The sequence below is a fragment of the Cucurbita moschata genome, unplaced genomic scaffold (genome assembly GCF_002738365.1).
Source record: "Cucurbita moschata cultivar Rifu unplaced genomic scaffold, Cmos_1.0 Cmo_Scf00008, whole genome shotgun sequence".
Classification (NCBI taxonomy): Eukaryota; Viridiplantae; Streptophyta; class Magnoliopsida; order Cucurbitales; family Cucurbitaceae; genus Cucurbita; species Cucurbita moschata.
The window spans coordinates 4,266,665-4,289,600 of record NW_019268524.1 but is presented as its reverse complement, the minus strand read 5'-3'; the positions used below and the strand labels follow the sequence as shown (position 1 = coordinate 4,289,600).

Sequence of the window (22,936 nt, the reverse complement as noted above, 5' to 3'; positions counted from 1 at the left end):
TAATTTCAAATCGTGTAAATCAATTTAAAATCCTATTTTACTTTTGAAATTTTAATAATGAAACAAAAGAGACAAAAATATCAAACTTTATATGGTTTTTATTGGTCACAGGAAGAATTAAAATATGATTTGAATAAGTTAAATAAAAGCATTTGGGCCAAATATAAAAAAATAAAATGTGATGAAATTTAATAAAAATGGTATACAAACTCAATTTCAACTAGCTCTTCCTCATTTGTCTTCGGCCGGCTACATTTCTCTATGTCCCCTTTTCTTTCTTTTCCCAAATAAAAAGGTAAGAGACTGCAAAAAGACATTCCTACCCTTTAACGAACGAACCAAACAAAAAAATCAACCAAACCCGAACTCGTAGAAAATGCCCCTAACCCAATTAAGGGAACAAGACGTGGGTCCACTAAAAAATGCTCTCGTCTTCACTCACCTTCACGTCGTAGTTAGTACACTAGCAACAAATGGTCAGATTCAAACATTTAATTTTTTGATCGAGAATCTATCCTTTATCTACGTAGGGACAATGAAGCTTTTTCTGTCCACGCCCGCATTCCTATCACCTATTTCAATCTACGTTCTCACAAAATTCTTCATTTATTTTTACGGAGATCGAATCAAGATTCTCAACAAAGAATCTTCCCTATGCACACACATACACATAACGAGTTGAAATTTTTCGTCGCTCTCACCCATTTTCTTTCTTTCTTTTTTAAAATCTGCTGGAATCCAAATTCATGCCTAATTATAGCAAAATATTACGAAAGTGGAAAGTAGGCATAATAAGTGCATTAATCATGTGTCATTGTTTGTTTATCCAAGTTGACTTAAAATAATTATTGTGGGGTTAGCAAGCTCATCATATTTTATTAAACTAAATTGTTATTATTTAAATAATTTATATATTTTTAATAAATTATTCATTTTACTAAAAATAGATCTAAATATTCTCATCGCATCACCCCTTACGATTATACTAAAAAAAATTAATATACAAAATCAAATCATTTATATTTTTCTATTAAACATTCATCAAATTTAAAATAATAATTTACATAATTGAGACATAAAATTGAATAATTAATAAATGATTATAATAATTTTGTATTGAAACTTTCCGTAAAAATAAATAAAAAAATAAAAAAAAAATCAATTTTTTTTTTTAATTTTCTAATTAAAATTGGAACCTTTCATTTTCAAGATCTAATTAGAATTAAGGCATATGCTATTACAGTATATTTTCAAGCATATCCAATTTATAGAAAATTATATTTTAAAAAGTAAAAAAAATAAATATAAATATTAATTTTTTAATTAAGATAATTCTGTAAAGAAATTCGTATCAAATACAAATAATTAATATATATATATATATATATATATATATTTTGTAAGAATGAGAAATAGAATTAAATCGAAGGTGTGTATTCTAATTGATATTCATAAGCTAAATAGGATATAAGCTAGGAACTAATACCTCGGAAAATATAAACTAATTAAATATTAAAAATAAAATAAAATAAAATAACAATATTTGAGATATATTAAAAAAAAAAAAAATATATATATATATATATATATATTAATATGTTTTTTTTTTAATTCACTTGATTTCAATTAAAAATATACATTAATTTTAGCGGTTATATTATCTGTTTTTTAGTTGAATAGAAAATTTAAAGAATATGTACGACTTTTCTTCTTATTTTGTAATTTTCATTGTTCTTGAGCATCGAGTGTGAGGCCCCATGGCTCTATAAAATCCTCTGGAACCGCTGGCATTGGATCTCAGAATCTCAACCACTCCCCTTTCTTCTGATTTCAATTCGTCCTACTCTTCCTTTTTAATCGCCTCTTGTTTTCAGGTTCGTCTTCCTCCACGTATACCACATTACCACTATCCATTTTGGTATTTGTTGCTTATTTTGGGGGTTTTTACTGAGATTTGAATCTATTTCGAGGTAGAATCTTATGGGATCTCTGTATTTACTCATTTCTCGAACTGGGTTTTGGGTTTAGTGTCAGAATTCGTGTTTTTCTAGGCTCCTTTTTTGTGGGTCGTCGTTGAAATTGATGCATTCTTTTGGGTTCAATTTGGTCGTTTTGATGTGTTGTTTTTTGGGTTCCTAATGGGGTTTGTGTGGTGATTTCAGAGAGGAATTTGGTGTGAAATATGGCGAACAGGAATCTGGAGAAGTTGGCATCAATTGATGCGCAGCTTCGGATGTTAGTACCAGCCAGAGTGAGCGAGGATGATAAACTAGTGGAGTACGATGCGTTGTTACTGGATCGATTCCTTGACATTCTCCAGGATTTACATGGGGAGGATCTGAAGGAAACTGTAAGTTAGAACAGGGAATTTGACTTTGTGTTTGACTTTGATTTTGAAGGATGAACTAAGTTTTGTTTCTTTGGATGGAAGGTGCAAGAATGTTATGAACTGTCGGCGGAATACGAAGGGATGCACGATCCGAAGAAACTTGAGGAGCTTGGAAATGTGTTGACTAGTTTAGATCCAGGGGACTCTATAGTGATTGCTAAGTCTTTCTCCCATATGCTTAACCTGGCTAACTTGGCTGAGGAGGTTCAGATTGCTTATCGTCGAAGGATTAAGCTGAAGAAGGGTGATTTTGCTGATGAGAACTCTGCAACCACTGAATCTGATATTGAGGAAACTTTGAAGAAGCTTGTGGGTGATTTGAATAAGTCGCCTCAAGAAGTTTTTGATGCCTTGAAGAACCAAACTGTGGATTTGGTCTTGACTGCTCATCCTACTCAATCAGTTCGTAGATCTTTGCTTCAGAAGCATGCAAGGTTGACTTATGAGTTACTTTCGATCATGTTTATGCTTATCTTTATATTTTATCGTTAGATGTCGTTGTTGACAATATCATAACATTGTGGAGGGTCGTGATTCCTAATATGGTATTAGAGTCATGCCCTTAACTTAGCCATGTCAATAGAATCCTCAGTTGTCGGGACCCTCGAAAGTGTAGTCAAAAGTGACTTGAGTGTCAAACAAAGGGTGTACTTTGTTTGAGGGGTCTAGAGAAGGAGTCGAGTCTGGATTAAGGGGAGGCTATTCGAGGGCTCCATAGGCCTTAGGGGAGGCTCTATGGTGTACTTTGTTTGAAGGGAGGATTGTTGAAGATCGTTGGAAGAGGAGTCCCACGTCCACTAATTAAGGGGTTGATCATGGGTTTATAAGTAAGGAATAAATTTCCATTGGTATGAGGCTTTTGGGGAAGCCAAAAGCAAAACCACGAGAGCCTATGCTCAAAGTGGACAATATCATACCATTGTGGAGGGTCGTGATTCTTAACATGGTATCAGAGTCATGCCCTTAACTTAGCCATGTCAATAGAATTCTCAAATGTTGAACAATGAAGTTGGGACCCTCGAAAGTGTAGTCAAAAGTGACTCAAGTGTTACTTTGTTTGAGGGCTCCAGAGAAGGAGTCGAGTCTCGATTAAGAGGAGGTTGTTTGAGGGCTCCATAGGCCTCAGGGGAGGCTCTATGGTGTACTCCATTTGAGGGAAAGATTGTTGATGGTTGTTTAAGGAGGAGTCCCACATCGGCTAGTTAAGGGGTTGATCATGGGTTTATAAGTAAGGAATAGATCTCCATTGGTATGAGGCCTCTTGGGGAAGTCAAAAGCAAAGCCATGAGAGTCTATGCTCAAAGTGGACAATATCATACCATTATGGAGGGTCGTGATTCTTAACATGGTATCAGAGTCATACCCTTAACTTAGTCATGTCAATAGAATCCTCAAATGTCGGACCAAGAAGTTGGGACCCTCAAAAGTGTAGTCAAAAGTGACTCTCAAGTGTTACTTTGTTCGAAGGCTCCAGAGAAGGAGTTGAGCCTCGATTAAGGGGAGGTTGTTCGAGGGCTCCATAAGCCTCAGGGGAGGCTCTATGGTGTACTTTGTTTGAGGAGAGGATTGTTGGAAGATGAGTCTCATATTGGCTAATTAAGGGGTCGATCATGGGTTTATAAGTAAGGAATACATCTCCATTGGTATGAGAACTTTCGGGGAGCCAAAAGCAAAGCACTGAGAGCCTATGCTCAAAGTGGACAATATCATACCATTGTGGAGGGTCGTGATTCCTAATAGTCCTTGTTATCAACTTATATCGTATTGATGGGTTGAGATATTTATATAATCCGAGTGTCATTTCCAGTAAATTGGGAGAAGCTAACTAATTAGATATCTGTCTTGCTGTCTTTAAACGCAGGATAAGGGATTGTTTAGTTCAATTGTACGCCAAAGACATTACTCCTGATGACAAGCAAGAGCTTGATGAGGCACTTCAGAGAGAGGTAAAACTTGCACTCCTATTGTTTGTCATCTGCTTATAAGACTAAATCATGTTGAGATATGCTTACACTTGATAAATGCATGCTGCTGGAAATAATAATTGATAGATGTAGCCGTTCGACATCGTTGCAACACTGCATTTCGTATATGGCGAACATTTTACTGCAATGATTTGATCTTGACAAAGATTCTTTTGTAGATTCAAGCTGCATTTCGTACCGATGAAATCCGTAGGACTCCTCCTACTCCACAAGATGAAATGAGGGCAGGAATGAGCTACTTCCACGAGACGATTTGGAAGGGTGTTCCTAAATTTCTGCGTCGTGTTGATACTGCTTTGAAGAATATTGGAATTGACGAACGTGTTCCTCATAATGCTCCGCTTATTCAGTTTTCATCCTGGATGGGTGGTGACCGTGATGGTAAAATCTTTTCTTTCGTATACTTATGTGAACATTGAAACTCGATTATGAAAATAGCAATGATATTGTGAGATCCCACATCGGTTGGAGAGGGAAACCTCTTCCTAGTAGACGCGTTTTAAAACCTTGAGGGGAAGCTCAGAAGGGAAAGCCCAAAGAGGAAAGATGACAATATCTGCTAGCGGTGGACTTGGGTTGTTACAAATGGTATCAGAGCCAGACACTGAGTTGGATGTTGGCCCCCAAGGGGGGTGGATTATGAGATCCCATCTCGGTTGGAGAGGGGAACGAAGCATTCCTTAAAAGGGTGTGGAAACCTCTCCTTAGTAGACGCGTTTTAAAACCTTTAGGGGAAGCCTAGAAGGAAAAGCCCAAATGGGACAATATCTACTAGCGATGAATTTGGGCGGTTACAGATATATCTTATCCGCACTGATGATACCTCTGGAAATCATAGCTGCTTCTAAGTTATTAGCTTTTCCTTCGATCGGTCGACAGGTAATCCTAGGGTGACACCGGAGGTTACGAGGGATGTCTGTCTTCTTGCTAGAATGATGGCTGCTAATCTGTACTACTCACAGATTGAGGATCTCATGTTTGAGGTATTTATTCCCATTTGTGTGATATGCAATGTTTGCTATTTGGTCAACTAGCATCAATAAACTGAGGGATCATACTCATAATATTTTTCTGCAGTTGTCTATGTGGCGATGCAATAGCGAGCTTCGTGAACGTGCAGACATGCTTCATAATTCATCAAGGAGAGATGCAAAACACTATATAGGTAATCGATCACGACTTATGTTTTCTAGTAAAAGAAAAAACGTCCGAATGCGTTTAGTCTCGCTGTAAAATTTACTGTGTAGAGAAGAACTTAAGTTTGGTTCTGGTGAATTTAGTTTTTTTTTTTCTTTGGTATAGAATTTTGGAAGCAAGTTCCTGGCAATGAACCGTACCGGGTGATTCTTGGCGATGTGAGGGACAAGCTTTATCAAACACGTGAACGTTCTCGCCATTTGTTAGCACATGGACACTCGGACATCCCCGAGGATGCGACTTTTACGAATGTCGAGCAGGTTTGTTCTTCTTGGATCTTCATATGTCGAGCACAACAATCATTTCATTAAACACTTGCTAATGGAACAAATAGTTTAAAAGAAAGCTTGAAAGTTCATGTTAGTTTCTGATGTTTATGATTGATTTTCGAACTTCTTGCAGTTCTTGGAGCCTCTTGAACTATGCTACCGATCCCTCTGTGGTTGTGGCGACCGTGCGATTGCTGATGGCACCCTTCTTGATTTTTTGAGGCAAGTGTCCACTTTTGGTCTGTCACTTGTAAGGCTCGACATCAGGCAAGAGTCGGATCGTCACACCGATGTCTTGGATGCCATTACTCAGCATTTGGAACTCGGTTCGTACAAAGAATGGTCTGAAGAACAGCGACAAGAGTGGCTTTTATCTGAACTCAGTGGCAAACGTCCTCTTTTTGGTCCTGATCTTCCTAAAACTGAAGAAATATCTGATGTTTTGAACACATTCCACGTAATAGCCGAGCTTCCTTCGGATAACTTCGGTGCATATATCATTTCCATGGCCACCGCTCCATCCGATGTTTTGGCAGTCGAGCTCTTGCAACGTGAATGCCATGTTAGGCAACCATTGAGAGTTGTTCCGCTGTTCGAGAAGCTTGCAGATTTGGAGGCTGCACCAGCAGCCCTTGCTCGCCTCTTCTCGATAGATTGGTACAGAAATCGGATTAATGGAAAGCAAGAAGTCATGATTGGGTACTCGGATTCTGGCAAAGACGCTGGACGGTTCTCTGCAGCTTGGCAGTTGTATAAGGCTCAAGAAGAGCTTATAAAGGTTGCTAAGCAATATGGTGTGAAGCTAACTATGTTTCATGGTCGTGGTGGCACTGTTGGAAGAGGAGGTGGACCAACTCATCTTGCTATTTTGTCCCAACCACCTGAGACGGTTCACGGTTCGCTCCGTGTAACGGTACAGGGTGAAGTTATTGAGCAATCCTTTGGAGAGGAGCATTTGTGTTTTAGAACGCTCCAACGTTTCACTGCTGCAACGCTCGAGCACGGTATGCACCCTCCAGTTTCACCAAAACCCGAATGGCGTGCACTGATGGATGAAATGGCCGTTGTCGCTACAGAGGAATATCGTTCCATTGTCTTCAAAGAACCACGATTCGTGGAGTATTTCCGCCTCGTAGGAGTTCTTCATCATTGACTCATAATTTCCTTAACTGAAATCTGCACTGACCGACTGTTTTTGACTCAATGTTTTGTACTTCTGATTGTAGGCAACACCAGAGCTGGAGTATGGTAGGATGAATATCGGTAGTCGTCCATCGAAGCGAAAGCCAAGTGGCGGTATCGAGTCACTTCGTGCAATCCCGTGGATTTTCGCATGGACGCAGACGAGGTTCCATCTACCAGTTTGGTTAGGCTTCGGGGCCGCATTCAAGCATATTATCCAGAAAAACGTTAAGAACCTTCACATGTTGCAGGAGATGTACAACGAATGGCCGTTCTTTAGGGTCACCATCGATTTGGTCGAAATGGTGTTCGCCAAAGGAGACCCTGGGATCGCAGCTTTGTACGACAAGCTCCTAGTTTCGGAGGACCTCTGGTCGTTTGGAGAGCGGTTGAGAGCCGACTACGAAGATACGAAGAGCCTTCTACTACAGGTAAAATCTGGCCATTTTCCATAGAACCAAATGCCACACAAGATCTTCAGTATTGAATCAACAATTCCTTGTCCTTGTGCTGTAGATTGCTGGACACAGAGATCTTCTTGAAGGGGATCCTTCCTTGAAGCAAAGACTCCGTCTCCGTGACTCGTACATCACGACTCTGAACGTGTGCCAAGCATACACACTGAAACGAATCCGTGATCCGAACTACAACGTGCAAGTTCGTCCACACATTTCAAAGGAAATAATGGAAGGAAGCAAACCAGCAGACGAACTCATTCAACTAAACCCGATGAGCGATTACGCACCGGGGCTAGAGGACACACTCATCTTGACCATGAAGGGTATTGCTGCTGGACTGCAGAACACTGGTTAAGCATGAGCCATTATATATGTAGCATATGCTCATTGTTGTTGTTTCATTTACTGGTTTCTAAATTGGCATGCTCATAATTTGTGCATCAGAAGTTAGATGTTGTTTAAGTTAATCCAGCTTTTGATTGAGCGGCTCGAGTGTGGCCAGTGGATTATGCTGCTGTTACCTTAAAAACGTATACGCATTGTTGTAAGTACCATCAACGAGGGTACGGAGATTTGAACTTCGAACTTCTGAGCTACACTCTGTCTAACTCTTTATGAATGTATTTGAAATTTGAATAATTGTGTGTTGAAATCAAATTGGTCCTCAATTATGTTTCTCGGTAGTATTATGTTTAAGAAATAACATTAACCCTCTTTATTTTTATAAAAAAAAAAAAAAAATTAAGAAAAATTTACGGTTAATGCACGAAAAATCATATCAATACTTTATATTCATAAAACTTTTAATTAAAAAGGTATTTGTGAATTAAAAAATTATTTTTTTTTTTAAGTTTTGAAAAAAGTTTCCATTCATAAAACTTTTAATTCAAATATTTTTAAAATTTTAACTTCTTTAAAAAAAAATTTTAAGATATTTACCATTTTAAAATTTTTTATTTTAATTTAAAGATATTTTAAAGACCAAATACAAAAATATTTTTATTAATTTAAATGGCAATATAAAATTGTTGAGAGAGAGAGAGAGAGGAGTGAGAGACTTGGATGGGAAGCAAAGCAAGTGGCTCCAGAGATGAGGCAGAGGCGCCCTCAGACCTCCGAACCTCCGCAGTCCACGGCGGCTTCTTCTTCTTCTTCTTCTTCCTACTCTAAATCCGGTAAGCCGGGCCGATCGACCACCAGCGACGACGAAAACAAAGGCATTGGTTGGTTCTTCCCTTTGTTTGCATTGGGGCTTCTCAGGTACATGAGTGCCACCTTCAACATCATTCACGACTGCGACGAGGTTTTCAATTACTGGGAGCCTCTTCATTACCTTCTCTACAAATCTGGCTTCCAAACTTGGGAATACAGGTTCTAGACCTCCTTATTCTCCCTCAATCATGCTCCTATGAACTGTAACTCTTCCGTTTTTTAGGAACTGTTAGTGAAAGACTGAGTTATTGAATGGTTGATGAGAAGATTGAACTATGAAGAGCAAGAATGCTTCATATTTATACAGAGAATACAAAAGATATTCAGAAAATCTATCTAAAATTCCGTAGAAAATCAGTAAATAAATCAAAATAAAATCTAATCTAATCAAAACTAAATCAAATAAAAAAACTAGATCTAACTCGATTTAATTAGATACTAACGGATAGCAATCTAAACAAATACGTGATCGATCTTTAACAGGAACATTTCAGAATTTCATTGAGCTTTAAATGCTGGTTATTGTACTTGCATCTTCGTATTCTGGTGTTTATAAATATTCATTTCTTGGTGCATTGGTTTCTTTTTTACCCGAATCGTTCTCCTAGTTTTCAGACTGTGAAAATGTTCCACCAATTGCTTGAGCTGGATTACATGCCAGATAGCAGTATCCTTTTCTTTTGGTAGAATCAGAGTAATGAATTACAGTAAGCAATGATATGTTAATCGAGGAATAAGGCAGAAACGACATGATTTGATGGAGTAAGTGAGGTACTAATGGCCTTGGAATGTAAAATCCTGAATGAATATCTGAATTAGATCATTCGCCTTTTGTGGATTCTGTATATATATTTCTTTAATTTATATGAATAACAAAATGATCGAGTGCATCATTCATCAACTAATGCATATATTTTTTTCATCATAATATCATTCTTGTTTTTCATTTGAAAATCGGTCTGACTTTGATAGAGCTGCTATTTCAGCGAGATCTTGTTTAATTCATATATTCATTGAAATTGCACTCAATTGCAGTTCCCAGTTTGCACTTCGATCATATTTGTACATTGTTCTTCATGAATTAGTGGGACGACCAGCTGCGTGGCTGTTTTCTGAAGATAAAGTTAAGGGTCACTCCTTTTCAGTTGTTATGTTCTCAATAGCCTACATGTAGATCCAGATATGTCTATGGTTCTAATCTCTCTTTAAATTGCAGGTGAGAGTATTCTTTGCTGTAAGAATTTTCCTTGGTCTTCTATCTGTCGTTACATAAACTGTTCTTGTAGTGGCACTTTCGAGGAGGTTTGGGAAACGCCTTGCCACTTACACGCTTGCAATGTTATGCTTAACCAGCGGTTGTTTCTTTGCCAGCACTAGTGAGTGGCCCTTTTTTTTCACGTCTCATATATATGTCATTTATTGTGTAACTTCTACATGAAACACCATTTTAGTTATATATTTGTACTGGAATTGCTTCAATATCTACTGTTGTTGCCTCATCTTCCAGGTTTCTTGCCTAGTTCGTTCTCCATGTATGCAGTATCTTTGTCATCTGGATTATTTCTACTGGAGAAACCTGCTCCAGCGGTTGCTGTTGCTGCTGCTGGTGTAATTCTTGGCTGGCCATTTTCAATCTTGGTTTTCCTTCCGATAATGCTTTATTCTTTACGCAGAAAATTCAAAGAGGCGTTTCTTGCAGGGGCACTGACATCCATATCTCTCCTTGTATGTCTTCTCACTTTGCTTTATAGTGTTACTTTTGATCTTTTGTTGAATGTGAACTTTTAGTAAGAGCATTCACACAATGGAATTTTGACTCCAATAAGAAAACACAAAAGGATTGAATAAATCAAACTTCTTGATCCAAAGATAAGCCTACAACTTCATCTTCTCCCAAAGATTCTGAATGTTTCAGGCACCATTCTATTGCACTCCAACCAGTAAATACAGTGTAGACCAGATTTAGAAAACCTCTTTTTTTCCTCCTGATCCTTAGTTCATAGAAAATGTGTAAACTGGGTGCTAAAATCTTTTCTGGTTTGGCGTGTAGGCCTTCTCACTGCTTGTTGACTACCACTATTATAAGAGGTGGACATCATCTGTGCTAAATTTTCTGATATATAACGTCTTAGGAGGTGGTGAAAGTCACTTGTATGGAACAGGAGGGCCACTTTTCTATCTTAGAAATGGATTTAACAACTTGAATGTTAGCTTCGTTCTTGCATTACTTTTCCTGGGAATTTTACCAATTTCAAGGAAAAAGTATATGCCAGATTTGCTCGTGGTCATCTCACCTATTTATATTTGGCTGGGATTCATGTCATTGCAGCCACACAAGGAGGAAAGGTTTGATACTTCTACAACTATATTGTATATCTTCCATCAAATTATTTTTTAAAAGAAAATTATTTTATTTCGTGGCCCTTATAAGTTACTATGTATGGTGTTTAGAAATTCAAAAGATGATTCTATGGAATAAAACTTTTTTCTGCTAGGAACGTCTGGGTTGTTGAAGTTCTGTAAAGATTTGCCCTTGTGCTCTGTTATAAATAGTATTCCCCTGTTTTGAATTTGATTGTATAATTTCTCTAGAATCTATAGAATTTGAAGGCTTTATCTAGCATTTCTAGTGAACATTCTTTGTTGAAACACACTGATTTTTTAAATTGCTGGTGGCATGTAATTGGTGTCTTTCACCTATTCTACATCGCTGCTCCAGATTCCTTTATCCAATATATCCTCTTATTTGTGTTGAAGCAATCCTCTTATTTGTGTTGCTGCTTCAGCCGTCATCGAGTGTTTTCCAGATTTTTTCAGAGATAAATACAATCCATATGATAATTCTCTACTTGTTGTGGTGAGAATCTACCATCCTCGCCCGAATTTATTAAGATTATGGTTCCTCTATTTAGCTAGTTAATTTGCTTTGCAGATAGCAAAAGTTCTTAGACCCCTTGCTCTTGGCCTTATCCTTTGCGCATCCCATGCTCGTACATTTTCATTGATTCATGGTTACTCTGCTCCTCTGGAGGTTTACAAGGTTATGGCTCACCATGACGAAATAGGAACAGGTAGGATACATTAGTTTTTCTTTTGGGGTTCTTGAGCTTGACTGTATGGTAATCTTTGATGTAGTTTCTCCTAATAGTTGCTAGAGTATGACTTCTTCCAGGTTCCACTATTTGTGTTGGGAGCGAGTGGCATCGTTTTCCATCATCGTTTTTCATTCCTGATTACGTGAATGAAGTACGATGGATTGACGATGGGTTCCGAGGTCTTCTTCCTTTCCCGTTTAATTCTACCTTGGGAGGGACTGCAGCCTCTCCACCATACTTCAACAACAAGAACAAGGCATCAGATGAGCAATATGTACTAATCCTCACTTCCTGAAAGCTTTTCACTCTTAATTTAATGCATGTTCTTTTACTGATGCCCCTTTCTGTGGTGATAAATCATGTAATGAACTTTATTAGCTCCGAAATCTCGATGCGTGCACTTTCCTTGTCGAGCTTCAACTCGATCGACCGTATGCTTCTCATGGAAGCGACACATCAAAGTGGGAGGTAAACATCCGTTTTCCCTCTCCCTGGTACTTGTGGCAGAGTAAGAATGCTTTTGGAATGTATATAAGCTGCTTAGGAGAATACCAAAATAATTCACAATATCTTAGGAGCCTGGCCTTGCTCGGTCTCTTGACTTTGAATAGGACATTAGCTCATAAGTTATAAGAGAGTTTGCTGAGAATGTTCCATCATGTTCTTCATCCTTTCCTCCTCCCCTAAATACAGAAAACCAGTCGCTCAGCAATTAAATTCTTTGGGTATTTTTTAATATATATAAAAAATCAACAATATAGGGTAGGAATTTTGAGGTAGATGTTTATTATTTAACTAGTTTAGTCTGTCTAGTTGTGACTAAGTTAGCTTAATTTGGAAGGGCTTTTTATTGTTGCACCTTTTTGTTTCTCCTCGTTAAAGTTGAGATAGTTTTTTTTTACCGAGAGTTAAATTCATATCTTAGATTGATAGTTAACGATTTTTTTCTTTTTTTTACTTTTATCTGTGATTTGGTGATACCGATATTGATATGAACTAAATTGTTAGTGTTTATGTTTTCATCTCCGATTTTTTTGCTATATTTGCAGAAACAAGGGCAACTTATTTTCTTTTCTATTACAAGAAGATCATTTTAATTTAAATTTGCAGAAATTATCTTATTATATCAAATAAGTATACATTTTGTTTTGAAATTTTTTTTTCTTTTAAAAGTAGTTGTATCAAAATTGTTTTGACATCTACTTTTTTTTTTTTTTTTTAAATTAAGTTGTATTAAAAATACGAATAAATAAAAATAAAAAAGAAAATTTTAATATAATTGGTTGCGGTTTTTACATCATTAATGTCGGCGTGTTAAATAAATTACAAATAGATATTTGGAACGGAAGAGGATGAAATTAAGTAATAACCATATTACAACAAACTAAATAGATTTATCCAATAATTAATTGATATTAGTAAGAATAGTCAAAATAAAATAAGCATTTTAAAAATCTTTAAAATTATAGTAAAGGTTAAAATTAAAATTCTCAAATATAACCATGCAAACACATTCCTTTATTGGGAAGTTTGGATTCAAAATCTTTTATGTTAGATAATCGAGTATTCTTGGGCATGAAGTCAGTATTCTTGGGCATGAAGTCGAGTATTCTTAGGCATGAAGATAATCAAATCGGTAATAATCTGGTATTCTTAGACATAAAGATAATCAAATTGGTCGTTGAAACTTTATTATGAATTTCTAACCACATTCTCTTTAAGGTCTGCTTATCTCCTATTTTTGAGTGTAATTTTTATTTTTTTCTATTTATTTTTACCTTTGAACGCTGAATTTTGCTGTAAAAACAACATTTTGACACGAGCATGCATGATAATATGTAACTTGATGCATGATAATATGTAACTTGACACGACAGTTCAGATATAAAAATTAATCATGCAAATGATTTTAAGGTTATCTCATAATAGTAACATTGATTTTAATCTAAAGTTGAGAGATTAAAAAAAAAAAAAATTGAAATCTTTGAATCTTGACGGAGTTGGAGAATTCAAAGAGAGAGTGAGAGAGAGAGAGGGAAAGAACTTTTATTTGGATGATTTGCATGCAGGAACCTCTGAAGAACTGAGAGGTTAAAACACAGGTAGATCATTCTAAACTCGTCCACTATTGACAAGCAAGAAAAACCCTTCTGGAAAGAAATGGCCATTTCCTAAACCTTAAGCTTTCAGGGGATTCTGGCTTTTTGTCACACAAACTGTTTACATCATCATAAAGAATGGTGTAGTTGGAGCTGCTAATGTTCCTGGAATAACACAGTTTATCATCATGATATCTGTAATCTTGCTGTGTACTCCCTAACCCTCTCGTCACCAAGTGGCCCTTCACAGTCATCATCCCCTGCCCATTTTGAACATTCTTCAGAGAGCTGATGAACGATCCAAGTCCATCAGCCTTCTTCTCATTGAATCCCAATGTCAAGTTGGCTATGGATTGGAAAGACCCATTTCCTTCATCAATGGTGTTTGAGTACATGTAAAGAGGAAAAGTTTTGAGAGATTTGAATGAATAAACATGACCAGATTCCTCCTTGGCATATACACTACTGTTGAATTGAATCTCCTGGTTCACAATCTGGCTATTCCCATCATTTCCCATCACCATTGAATTACTATAACTAAAATCTTGGTTTGATTGAGTTGTGATGATCCCATGAGAGGATTTCACCCATCCACTTGATGATACTGATCTGCTTGCCTTTGTCAAGAATGTTCCATCAGGACCTGTGAAGTTCAAATCCTCGGAATTCGATAGCGGCGAGATGATGTGATTCAAGAGCTTTCCTTCAGTTTTTGTGGATTTATCATCCAGCCAGAGATGCAGGTTTGCATTGATGTACCACACATTCAAGGCATGAGTGACACTAAATCCAAAGTGGTGAGACTTTCCATCTAACAAATGCCCTAGAAATGGGGTCAGTTCTATGTCATAAGAGGGTAGGTTGAAGGATCCAATTCCAGTAATTGGCCTCCAAAGAAGGGGATTCACACCTCCAGTATAGATCACAGTGAAAGGCCAAATTGCTCCAACAATTTCATCATCAAGATTGACTAAAACCTCCCTAAAAGGACCATTTCCAGGTGTTTGAGAAAGATTGTTTGCAAGAATATAATCATTTGGAAGATTTGAATACCAGAATTCATCATTCTCATGGAAAGATAAATAAACTTCCAACACAGCCCTGTAAGAATTTTGGGGAATTTCAAATTCCTTCACCTGAATATCAGTTGAATTCTGTACTTCAAACCACAGACCATCATTCAATGGCAAACTCCGGGAAATTGGTAAGATTAAATCGGCTCTAGAATCATAGCCAGCTGCTAATTTTTCAGAATATTGGAATCGTTTCTCTTCAGGATAAAAGTGGATATGAATTTTCACATGGTATATTCCTGTATACGTCTTATCGATAAGATTACCCAAATAAACAGCCAGAGTTTGATTCTTCGAAAGTAACGAATAATACCTCGTAATGTCCTTCTTCACCGTCCAAACAATTCCTGTAGCCTTCGGCTCCGCCGTACAGCTCCGAAGAATCTCAACGCCGCCGAGCCAAACGCCGAAGATGCGATCAAATTGCCTTCCTCTACAAGTCGCTTTCCATTCGAGAACAATCTTCGAAAATTTACTGAACGAGCAATGAGAAGGAGGACTGTAATCCGCCAGAACGGGCGATTTTCCATAAGTGTATCCGAAATCGTGTTGGAGGAGGAGGAGTGAGCATGGTTGGGCCTCGGGAGTTTCAATGGGTTTGGTCACTTCGAAGAAGAGTGTCGGTGGAGTAGTGTGGTTGCCGGTTGCTGCAAGCTCGGACTCAGAGAAGAGATCTGGCCGGCGTAGGCTCGTTCTGTGAAGATCGGCATTGGAGTGGAAGGGGAGGAGGATGAAGAGGAGGGAAATGAGGAGAGGGGATGAAAGAGAAGAAGCCATTAATGGTGGAAGAGAGTGGATAGATGTTTATTTGAATTGAGAAAACAACTTTTTGCCTAACTTTTTAGAATTTTTTTTTTTTTTTTTTAATAAAAAACTTAGTAGGATGTTTTACTTTTTTTTTTTTTTAATAGAAATTATATTAAAAATGTAAATTATTCATTAAAAAATAAAAATAGAGAAAAATACCCTAATCCCAGTAAAAATAAATATAAATTTGTACGATAATAGTAAAAATAAGAGGTAAAAATGGAGACAGAAAAAGCTTTCCCAAAAAGAGACAAAAAAAAAAAAGTTTTCCCGACCCAACAAAGATTCTATTTTTTTCGAATGATAAATAAAATAAATAAAAAAAAATCTCCTATTGCTCATAGTTGGTTTATGCCTAACAAATTTCAATATTGTTGTTTAATGTTCTTGTTTGTATTCTTGTAACAGCTCAAGGTCACCATTAGCTTATATTGTCCACTTTGACTCATTATGTATCGTTGTCAATCTCACGATTTTTAAAATGCCCGTTAGAGAGAGGTTTTTATGCCTTTATAAGGAATGTTTCGTTCTCATCTCCAATCGAGGTGGGATCTCGCAATTCTTTACTAAAAAAATGCTACCTAAACTATATCCGATTGAAATTAAGTATGCAAACCAAATGATGATGATATTAATCTCATTATCAAGAAGCGAGACAGTCACTCTGTTTCAAAGTTCATGAAAGGGTTCGGTTTAGAATAGAAATTTGACCTGAATCTCCGTTTAACAAGAAAACTTCCAATGGAACGTAAGGGGAAGCCATTGATGATCCAAATCTGGAGGAAGGTTGCAGTAGTTTGCTACCTTTTGCACATCGAATCGTTCGGAGGCGACGCCCTGTTCGCATCTGCCATATCTGCCAAACATCATACAAATCATTTTCAGTAACTTGGGAGAAGTCCATGCTTCCGTACAACCAAAATCACCACAAGCATCTAACAAGCAAGGGGATAAGTTCGTAATGTAAACAAAGAGATCGACTTTTTAACCTTAAGAAGTAAGGCCAACTTCCCCACATCTCGACTATTTTCATGGGACAAACACCTTATCCTACAATATTTGGTTGTCAAACTAACTCGTGTGACATTAAATCCTGCATAGGTGGCCACCATGTTTGAGTATGGTAGGCTCCTTATCTGTGTCATTACTCATTTCTATCTAATATTATCTAAAACGATATCATGCTACGATTTATCTTCTAATGGTGCAACTCATATTACTTTTTCGTATTACTTTTGTAACAACTCAAATCGACCGCTAGCTGATATTGTCCTCTTTGAGCTTCCCTTTAAGGTTTTAAAACGCATCTACTAAAGAGAGTTTTTCCACACTCTTATAAGGAATGCTTCGTTCCCCTTTCCAACCAGTGTGGGATCTCACAATCCACCCCCTTGGAGACCCAACGTTCTCACTGGCACACCGCCCGGTATCTGGTTTTGATACCATTTGTGAGATCTCACATCGGTTGGAGAGGGAAACGAAGCATTCCTTACAAAGGTGTGGAAACCTATTCTTAGTAGACGCATTTTAAAACCGTGAGGCTGACGGCGATATGTAACGAACCAAAGCGTACAATACTGCCAGCGGTGAGCTTGGACTCTTACAACTTTTCTTGTCAAATTATGGTTTCTGACACTCGGAAGACCAAGCAAAAGTTGACGGTCACGGTCGTTCAAAGATCAAAAGGAAAAAAAAAAAAAGAAAAAAGTGAAGCAAATATAGAGTAAACTTGATTCATGAGTGGTAAAGAGTACCTCAACTATCCCCATTTTTGGTGCATGAATAGCCAAACACAAACAGTAGTCATTTTTTTCTGGTTCATAATCTATGGAACTTGATGATGCAGCATCTCTATTGACTAGCATCTCCATGAACAGACAGTCCGCATCGCGATATCCCTGTATTTTATTTTCACGAGTTTTTAGGGGCAAGAGACCAAATGTCGAAAAAGAATTGACTTCAAATCATCCAGTTTTAAAAGATAACCTTCCATAGTCGCACCACCACAAGTGCCTGTGTATCTAGGAGCAATATACGGCCCAGTGAATCTGTAATCACTGCCAATGTACCGCTTGGTGACAAAGTCAGTTTCTCACCCTTCCTTGGATGGTCCTTCAAGCACGTCAAAAGAGAGGCTGCAGCAATCATGATGCCAACAAGTTCCTAAAAATGTTGTCAAAATTGTACAATAACTGATACATAGTTGTTAGAAGACTAAGCAACACTTAAACAACCAGTGGCATGTAATCAAGATCTAGATATATCAATAGTAGATGAATTGCATCTTTATACATAGTTGTCTGGCTCGGATACCATTTGTAACAGCCCAAGTCCGCCACTAGCAGATATTGTCCTCTTTGGGCTTTCCTTTTCAAGCTTCCCCTCAAGGTTTTTAAAACGTGTCTGCTAGAGCAAGGTTTCCACACTCTTATAAAGAATGTTTCGTTCTCCTCCCCAACCGATGTGGGATCTCACAATCCACCCCCTTCAGGGCCCAGCGTCCTCGCTGGCATGTGGAGCCTCTCTCCAATTGACGTGGGATCTCACAATTCACCCCCTTTGGAACCCAGCATCCTCGCTGGCATACCGCCTGGTGTCTAGTTCTTATACCATTTGTAACAGCCCAAGCCCACCGCAAGCAATATTGTCCTATTTGGATTTTTCCTTTCGGGCTTCCCCTCAAAGTTTGTAAAACGCGTCTGCTAGAGAGAGGTTTCCACACCCTTATAAAGAATGTTTCGTTCTCTTCCCCAACAGATGTGGGATCTCACAAAGACAATAAGTATAATGAGCTTAGTAAACGAGTTCCTACATACTTAAAGTTCATATGTTCACAATGACCAATCCAGAGCTTAGAATCTTTGCATGTCGAGATTGCTTGGCAAAGTATTAGATAGGATATCCAGTAAAAAGAACCAAAACTTAGTCCTAGGAAAACATGGTAATTGATTAAATATTACAAGAAACTATTCGCACCTCGAGCAAAAGCTTGACCCTTCGCATCGGGCTTTTTGGATGTTTTTGGATCACTTTGCCAAATCATTTTCGAAAAGGAAGCTATTGTTGAAAATGTTACAGGTACAACTTTTGATAAAATGGCTCCAACTAAAGACCTGCTTTTGTCTTCAGAAAGTCTTTACACATGATGCCACCATACAAAGTAAACAAAATGTTAGAATAAATGACAAGCTTCAAGTATAATATTTTTATTTAAAACTTAATTTCAGTAAAAGACCAGACAACCTAACCTGAATGCTGAAATAACAGCATCCTCTCCGACAGTGACTGCACAAAAATAACGTTCACTCGACTGCCCAACAATAAAAGCAGCTGAATTCAAATACCAGAATAATTTCAGAGAGCTTTCATGACATTTGCACTGCTCCGTGGAACAACCGACAAGTTTTTCGATTGAAATAAATAAACGACCTTTTTACCTGGAGTTCCATCAATGGAGGTGGCATAACACCGATGATCGCTGCATCTGCACACGCACTATATTTGCTGACATTCCACACTTGATAGGCTAATGTTTCAAAAGAATTTCCAGAATCCTCCATATCTCGACTGCTTGATTTCGGATCCCAAATCCGTGCATTTGATTCTTGAAACCATTTTCGCAGTGCATTCTGTGACCAAGCATGTAGGGTATGTTATATTCATCCAAAACAATCAAGATCCATAAAGGCAGAAGGCAATATTTCTTAAAGTTGAAGCATAGAGGTATAACATCAATTTTAAAATGAATCCACAGGAGGAAAAAAAACGAATTATGAACGATTTCTCAACAACACGATCAATGTCGAAAAAAACAGCACAATAATCTAAACCTACACTAATTTTCAAGAACAAACTCTTAGTAAAGAATGGCAGTAAGAACCTGAATATCAGACCCTTCAATGCGGGCAATTACGCCTGGCATAACAATCGAAACCTCCTCGTACGAAGATCCATAGGACAAATCTCTCTTCAAACCACGAACCCTAATTTTTAGAATTCTTGCAGGATGGATCATCTAAAAATACACAAATTGGAAACAAATTCCATCACCATTAAGAAAAATTGGAGTCATCCTCACGATCATACTACCAATTAATCCAAAATGAATACTAACAGTCATTCTATCATCTGAATTTATGAACTACCAATTAAGTGTATAAATAGATAAGTGAATCTACCATTCCACCAGCATCTTTCCAGGTGAAAGATCATATTAAACCCACAAGTACTTCCATAATTTTACATCTTCTGACTGCTAAAACAGTTGTGAGCTAAAACATCTTCAATTCCCCATATCAAAAAGATTACCTAAAAACGTATAAAAGACAATCAAAAGCGACAAGATCGGCTAGGTACCTGCTTAAGAATCAAATCCCCACTTAAGGAGTAAATCAGCAAATAACCACAAGAAGTCCCGGCCAAAATCACCTTAATTTCATCTAACACCAACCATTCTAAAGCGGAGATGTACTCCGCTTCGATCGGAGACAAATCAGAAGGCTTGATCTTCACCTGATACCCATCGGAACCGACCCAACCAAGAACAAGGATGACGGATCGATTGGCCAGCGCCAGAGAGTGCGAATCAAGGGCACATAGAAGATTGGGGTTGTCAACAAGCCAGCCTTCATTTCCAGCGCCAAAATCGTCAAGCTCCTCACAAGCTATGCAGCCCAATTCCGTAGTGTAGGTTCGTCGCGCCATTGCCGGAAAATGAACCTTGAATCCTATGCTTTAATGCAGATGAAATTGAAACAGAGGCATGGAGATTTGAGTTGAAAGAAGATCGAATTGACAAGTTTTGCACAAAGAAGCGTCCCTGCGAAACACGCGTGTCATTCCCAAATCTTAACTCCAAACGACGGGAGAATGTTTAATAGTTTTAAATTATCACTTTTAAAACATTTAATTTGTAATTTAAATTAATAGATAATTGTAATTATTATTATCATTTTTCCAATAAGTTTTTTCACGTGTTTTTACTTTTTAACCTTCGAAATTGCATGAATATATATATATATATATTTTTTTTAATCTGTAATCCAATCCCGACAAACCAACCCCTTTTTTCCAGTTTCCGGTTTGAGTTGGCTCGTGGATTTTTTTTTTTTTTTTTTTGACGAGTTAGCTCGACAAACCCAACCAACCAAAAAATAGAGTTACAATATAACCATGTAATCCATTCTCGACTACCCAACCCAAACCATACAATTTAAGTTGGGTTAGATCTTTTTTCCGATTTCCGGTTTGAGTTGGCTCGTGGGTTTATTTTTTTTGTTTTGACGAGTTAACCCGATAAATCCAACCAACCCAAAAATAGAGTTACAATACAACCATACCCTACTTAATTTTCATACTAATATTAGTAAATACTCGTAAATATTTAATATTTAAATTTTATGAGATTTTAGGTATTAATATAACATATATGATAAATAAATATGAATTTCTAAATAATTTTTTTTAAAAAAAACCAACCACTCCACTCGAAAACAATGAATTGGGTTTATTTGGATTGTGAATTTTATTTAGGTTGTTCTTTTCATCAAATCAACCAATTCAAAATTTTGGGTTAATTTTAAAAAAAAATTCTATTAAGATTTTTTTTTTTTTTTTGTAAAATTAAGATTTAAATTTTTTTTTGGAGGGAAAGAAGAATTTAAATTAAAATCGAAAAAGGAGTTATCATTTAATTCTGTTCCCTTAAACTAAAAAAAGTCCTAATCGGAATCCGTAAACTTCTTAATTATATATATAATCAATCTTCATTATTTCCAAAATCACAATCCCACGATGATTATCAAAAGAGAATTAGTCAGCAGAATTTGCAGAACCCATAAATGTCCTTATTCAAGGTCATTAATGGCGACGGCGACGGCGACGGCGGCGCCGATTCTCAAAGTAGAGATTGGCTCCTTCTACATTCCCAAACACAACCCTTCAAAACCCCTCGGAGAAGACGCCCACTTCGTAATTTCCGATAAATTGGTTGTCGGCGTGGCGGACGGCGTTGGTGGTTGGGCTTCCAAGGGCATCGACGCCGGCGTGTACGCCAGAGAACTCATTGGGAACTGTGTAGTTGCCGTTTCCGGAGACGCTGGCGCCGTGGTGAAACCAAAACGTGTATTGATGGAGGCCCACTCCCGGACCACTGCCGCCGGGTCGTCGACGGCGTGTATTATCTCCTTCGATGGTGAGTTTTTACGGGCGGTGAATGTCGGCGACAGTGGGTTCATGATTTTCAGAGGCGGGATGTTTTCTTACCGGTCGCCGGTGCAGCGGCGGGCGTTTAACCGTCCCTGCCAGATGGGGGTTGGTGAGAAGTACGATAAGCCGGCGGCGGCGTGGAGTGGGAAGATACATATCGCGGCTGGAGATGTAATCGTAATCGGAACGGACGGGCTTTTTGACAATGTGTTCGCGAAGGAAATTGAGGATATTCTGGTGGCGGAGGTGGCGGTAGATACGGCAGAGGGTTTGGCCGGACTGTTGGCGGAGTTGGCGTTGTGTAACTCCTCCGATACGGTAAATGACGGGCCGTTTGCGAAGGAGGCTCGGGAGGCCGGCCGGATCCACCTTGGAGGGAAGATCGATGATATTACCGTCATTGTTGCAAAAGTTACCGCGTCTTGAAGATATTTTCATTTACTTCTTTGTTCTGCACAGTAAAATTTGTTTCTTTTTTTAATATAATTTTTATTACAAAAATGATAAAATAAAAAAAAATCATAATAAATTGATATTTTTTTTAATATAATTTCTAAAAATTTAAAATTTAATATTACTTACTTTTCAACTATAAAGAATATATAAGTGTTTAGTTTAAATATTACAATTAACAGAGTGAGACAGAAATATTATCTCATTCCAACTCCATTTAGCAGTAACTTTCATGATAATATAATCTCATCCTTAACCTCATCAGCTTGACAAAATATTCTCCACTCTTCTCCTTTTCTTATCTAGTGAATCCTCTTCCAGTTCTGGACAAGTCTATGACACGTAAAATTGATATTTCTAATAACACATCTTAACAAAATAAAGTTATTGGTTTAAATTAATTTAATATATTACAATTAAGACAGTGAGATAGGAATATTATCTCATTCCAACCCCATTTATATAGCAGTAAGTGCATATATTTTTTTTAAGGTAAATAATGTCATTTGA

General features: G+C 37.5%; 4 protein-coding genes and 1 pseudogene across 6 annotated transcripts; 3 read left to right on the top strand and 2 right to left on the bottom strand.

Annotated features, from left to right (window-relative positions):
- The first annotated feature begins 1,736 nt into the window (after window positions 1-1,736).
- LOC111446002 (phosphoenolpyruvate carboxylase, housekeeping isozyme) lies at window positions 1,737-8,137 on the top strand. Of its 3 annotated transcripts, none has more exons than XM_023084600.1 (11): window positions 1,737-1,874; window positions 2,163-2,350; window positions 2,432-2,823; window positions 4,251-4,335; window positions 4,533-4,755; window positions 5,254-5,357; window positions 5,452-5,539; window positions 5,677-5,831; window positions 5,974-6,972; window positions 7,067-7,453; window positions 7,539-8,137. In XM_023084600.1, the coding sequence occupies exons 2-11, from the start codon at window positions 2,183-2,185 to the stop codon at window positions 7,833-7,835; spliced, it is 2,898 nt and encodes a 965-aa protein (XP_022940368.1). In that variant the 5' UTR covers window positions 1,737-1,874; window positions 2,163-2,182; the 3' UTR covers window positions 7,836-8,137. The 3 variants fall into 3 exon arrangements, with proteins under 3 accessions (XP_022940368.1, XP_022940367.1, XP_022940369.1); XM_023084601.1 differs by lacking the exon at window positions 1,737-1,874 and adding an exon at window positions 1,894-1,970; XM_023084599.1 differs by lacking the exon at window positions 1,737-1,874 and having other exon boundaries at window positions 1,891-2,350.
- A 408-nt stretch (window positions 8,138-8,545) lies between these two features.
- On the top strand, window positions 8,546-12,347 carry LOC111446429 (annotated as a pseudogene).
- A 1,411-nt stretch (window positions 12,348-13,758) lies between these two features.
- LOC111446428 (peptide-N4-(N-acetyl-beta-glucosaminyl)asparagine amidase A-like) lies at window positions 13,759-15,791 on the bottom strand. Its single transcript, XM_023085246.1, has one exon. The coding sequence runs from the start codon at window positions 15,734-15,736 to the stop codon at window positions 13,913-13,915; it is 1,824 nt and encodes a 607-aa protein (XP_022941014.1). The 5' UTR covers window positions 15,737-15,791; the 3' UTR covers window positions 13,759-13,912.
- Window positions 15,792-16,368: 577 nt separating this feature from the next.
- Window positions 16,369-20,623, bottom strand: LOC111446431 (rab3 GTPase-activating protein non-catalytic subunit-like). The gene is made up of 8 exons (XM_023085247.1): window positions 20,123-20,623; window positions 19,647-19,781; window positions 19,204-19,395; window positions 19,015-19,076; window positions 18,743-18,900; window positions 17,753-17,901; window positions 17,521-17,664; window positions 16,369-16,622 (listed from the first exon to the last, which is right to left on the bottom strand). The coding sequence occupies exons 1-8, from the start codon at window positions 20,468-20,470 to the stop codon at window positions 16,443-16,445; spliced, it is 1,368 nt and encodes a 455-aa protein (XP_022941015.1). The 5' UTR covers window positions 20,471-20,623; the 3' UTR covers window positions 16,369-16,442.
- Window positions 20,624-21,628: 1,005 nt separating this feature from the next.
- LOC111446253 (probable protein phosphatase 2C 55) lies at window positions 21,629-22,399 on the top strand. The gene has a single exon (XM_023084982.1). The coding sequence runs from the start codon at window positions 21,629-21,631 to the stop codon at window positions 22,397-22,399; it is 771 nt and encodes a 256-aa protein (XP_022940750.1).
- The last annotated feature ends 537 nt before the right edge of the window (window positions 22,400-22,936 follow it).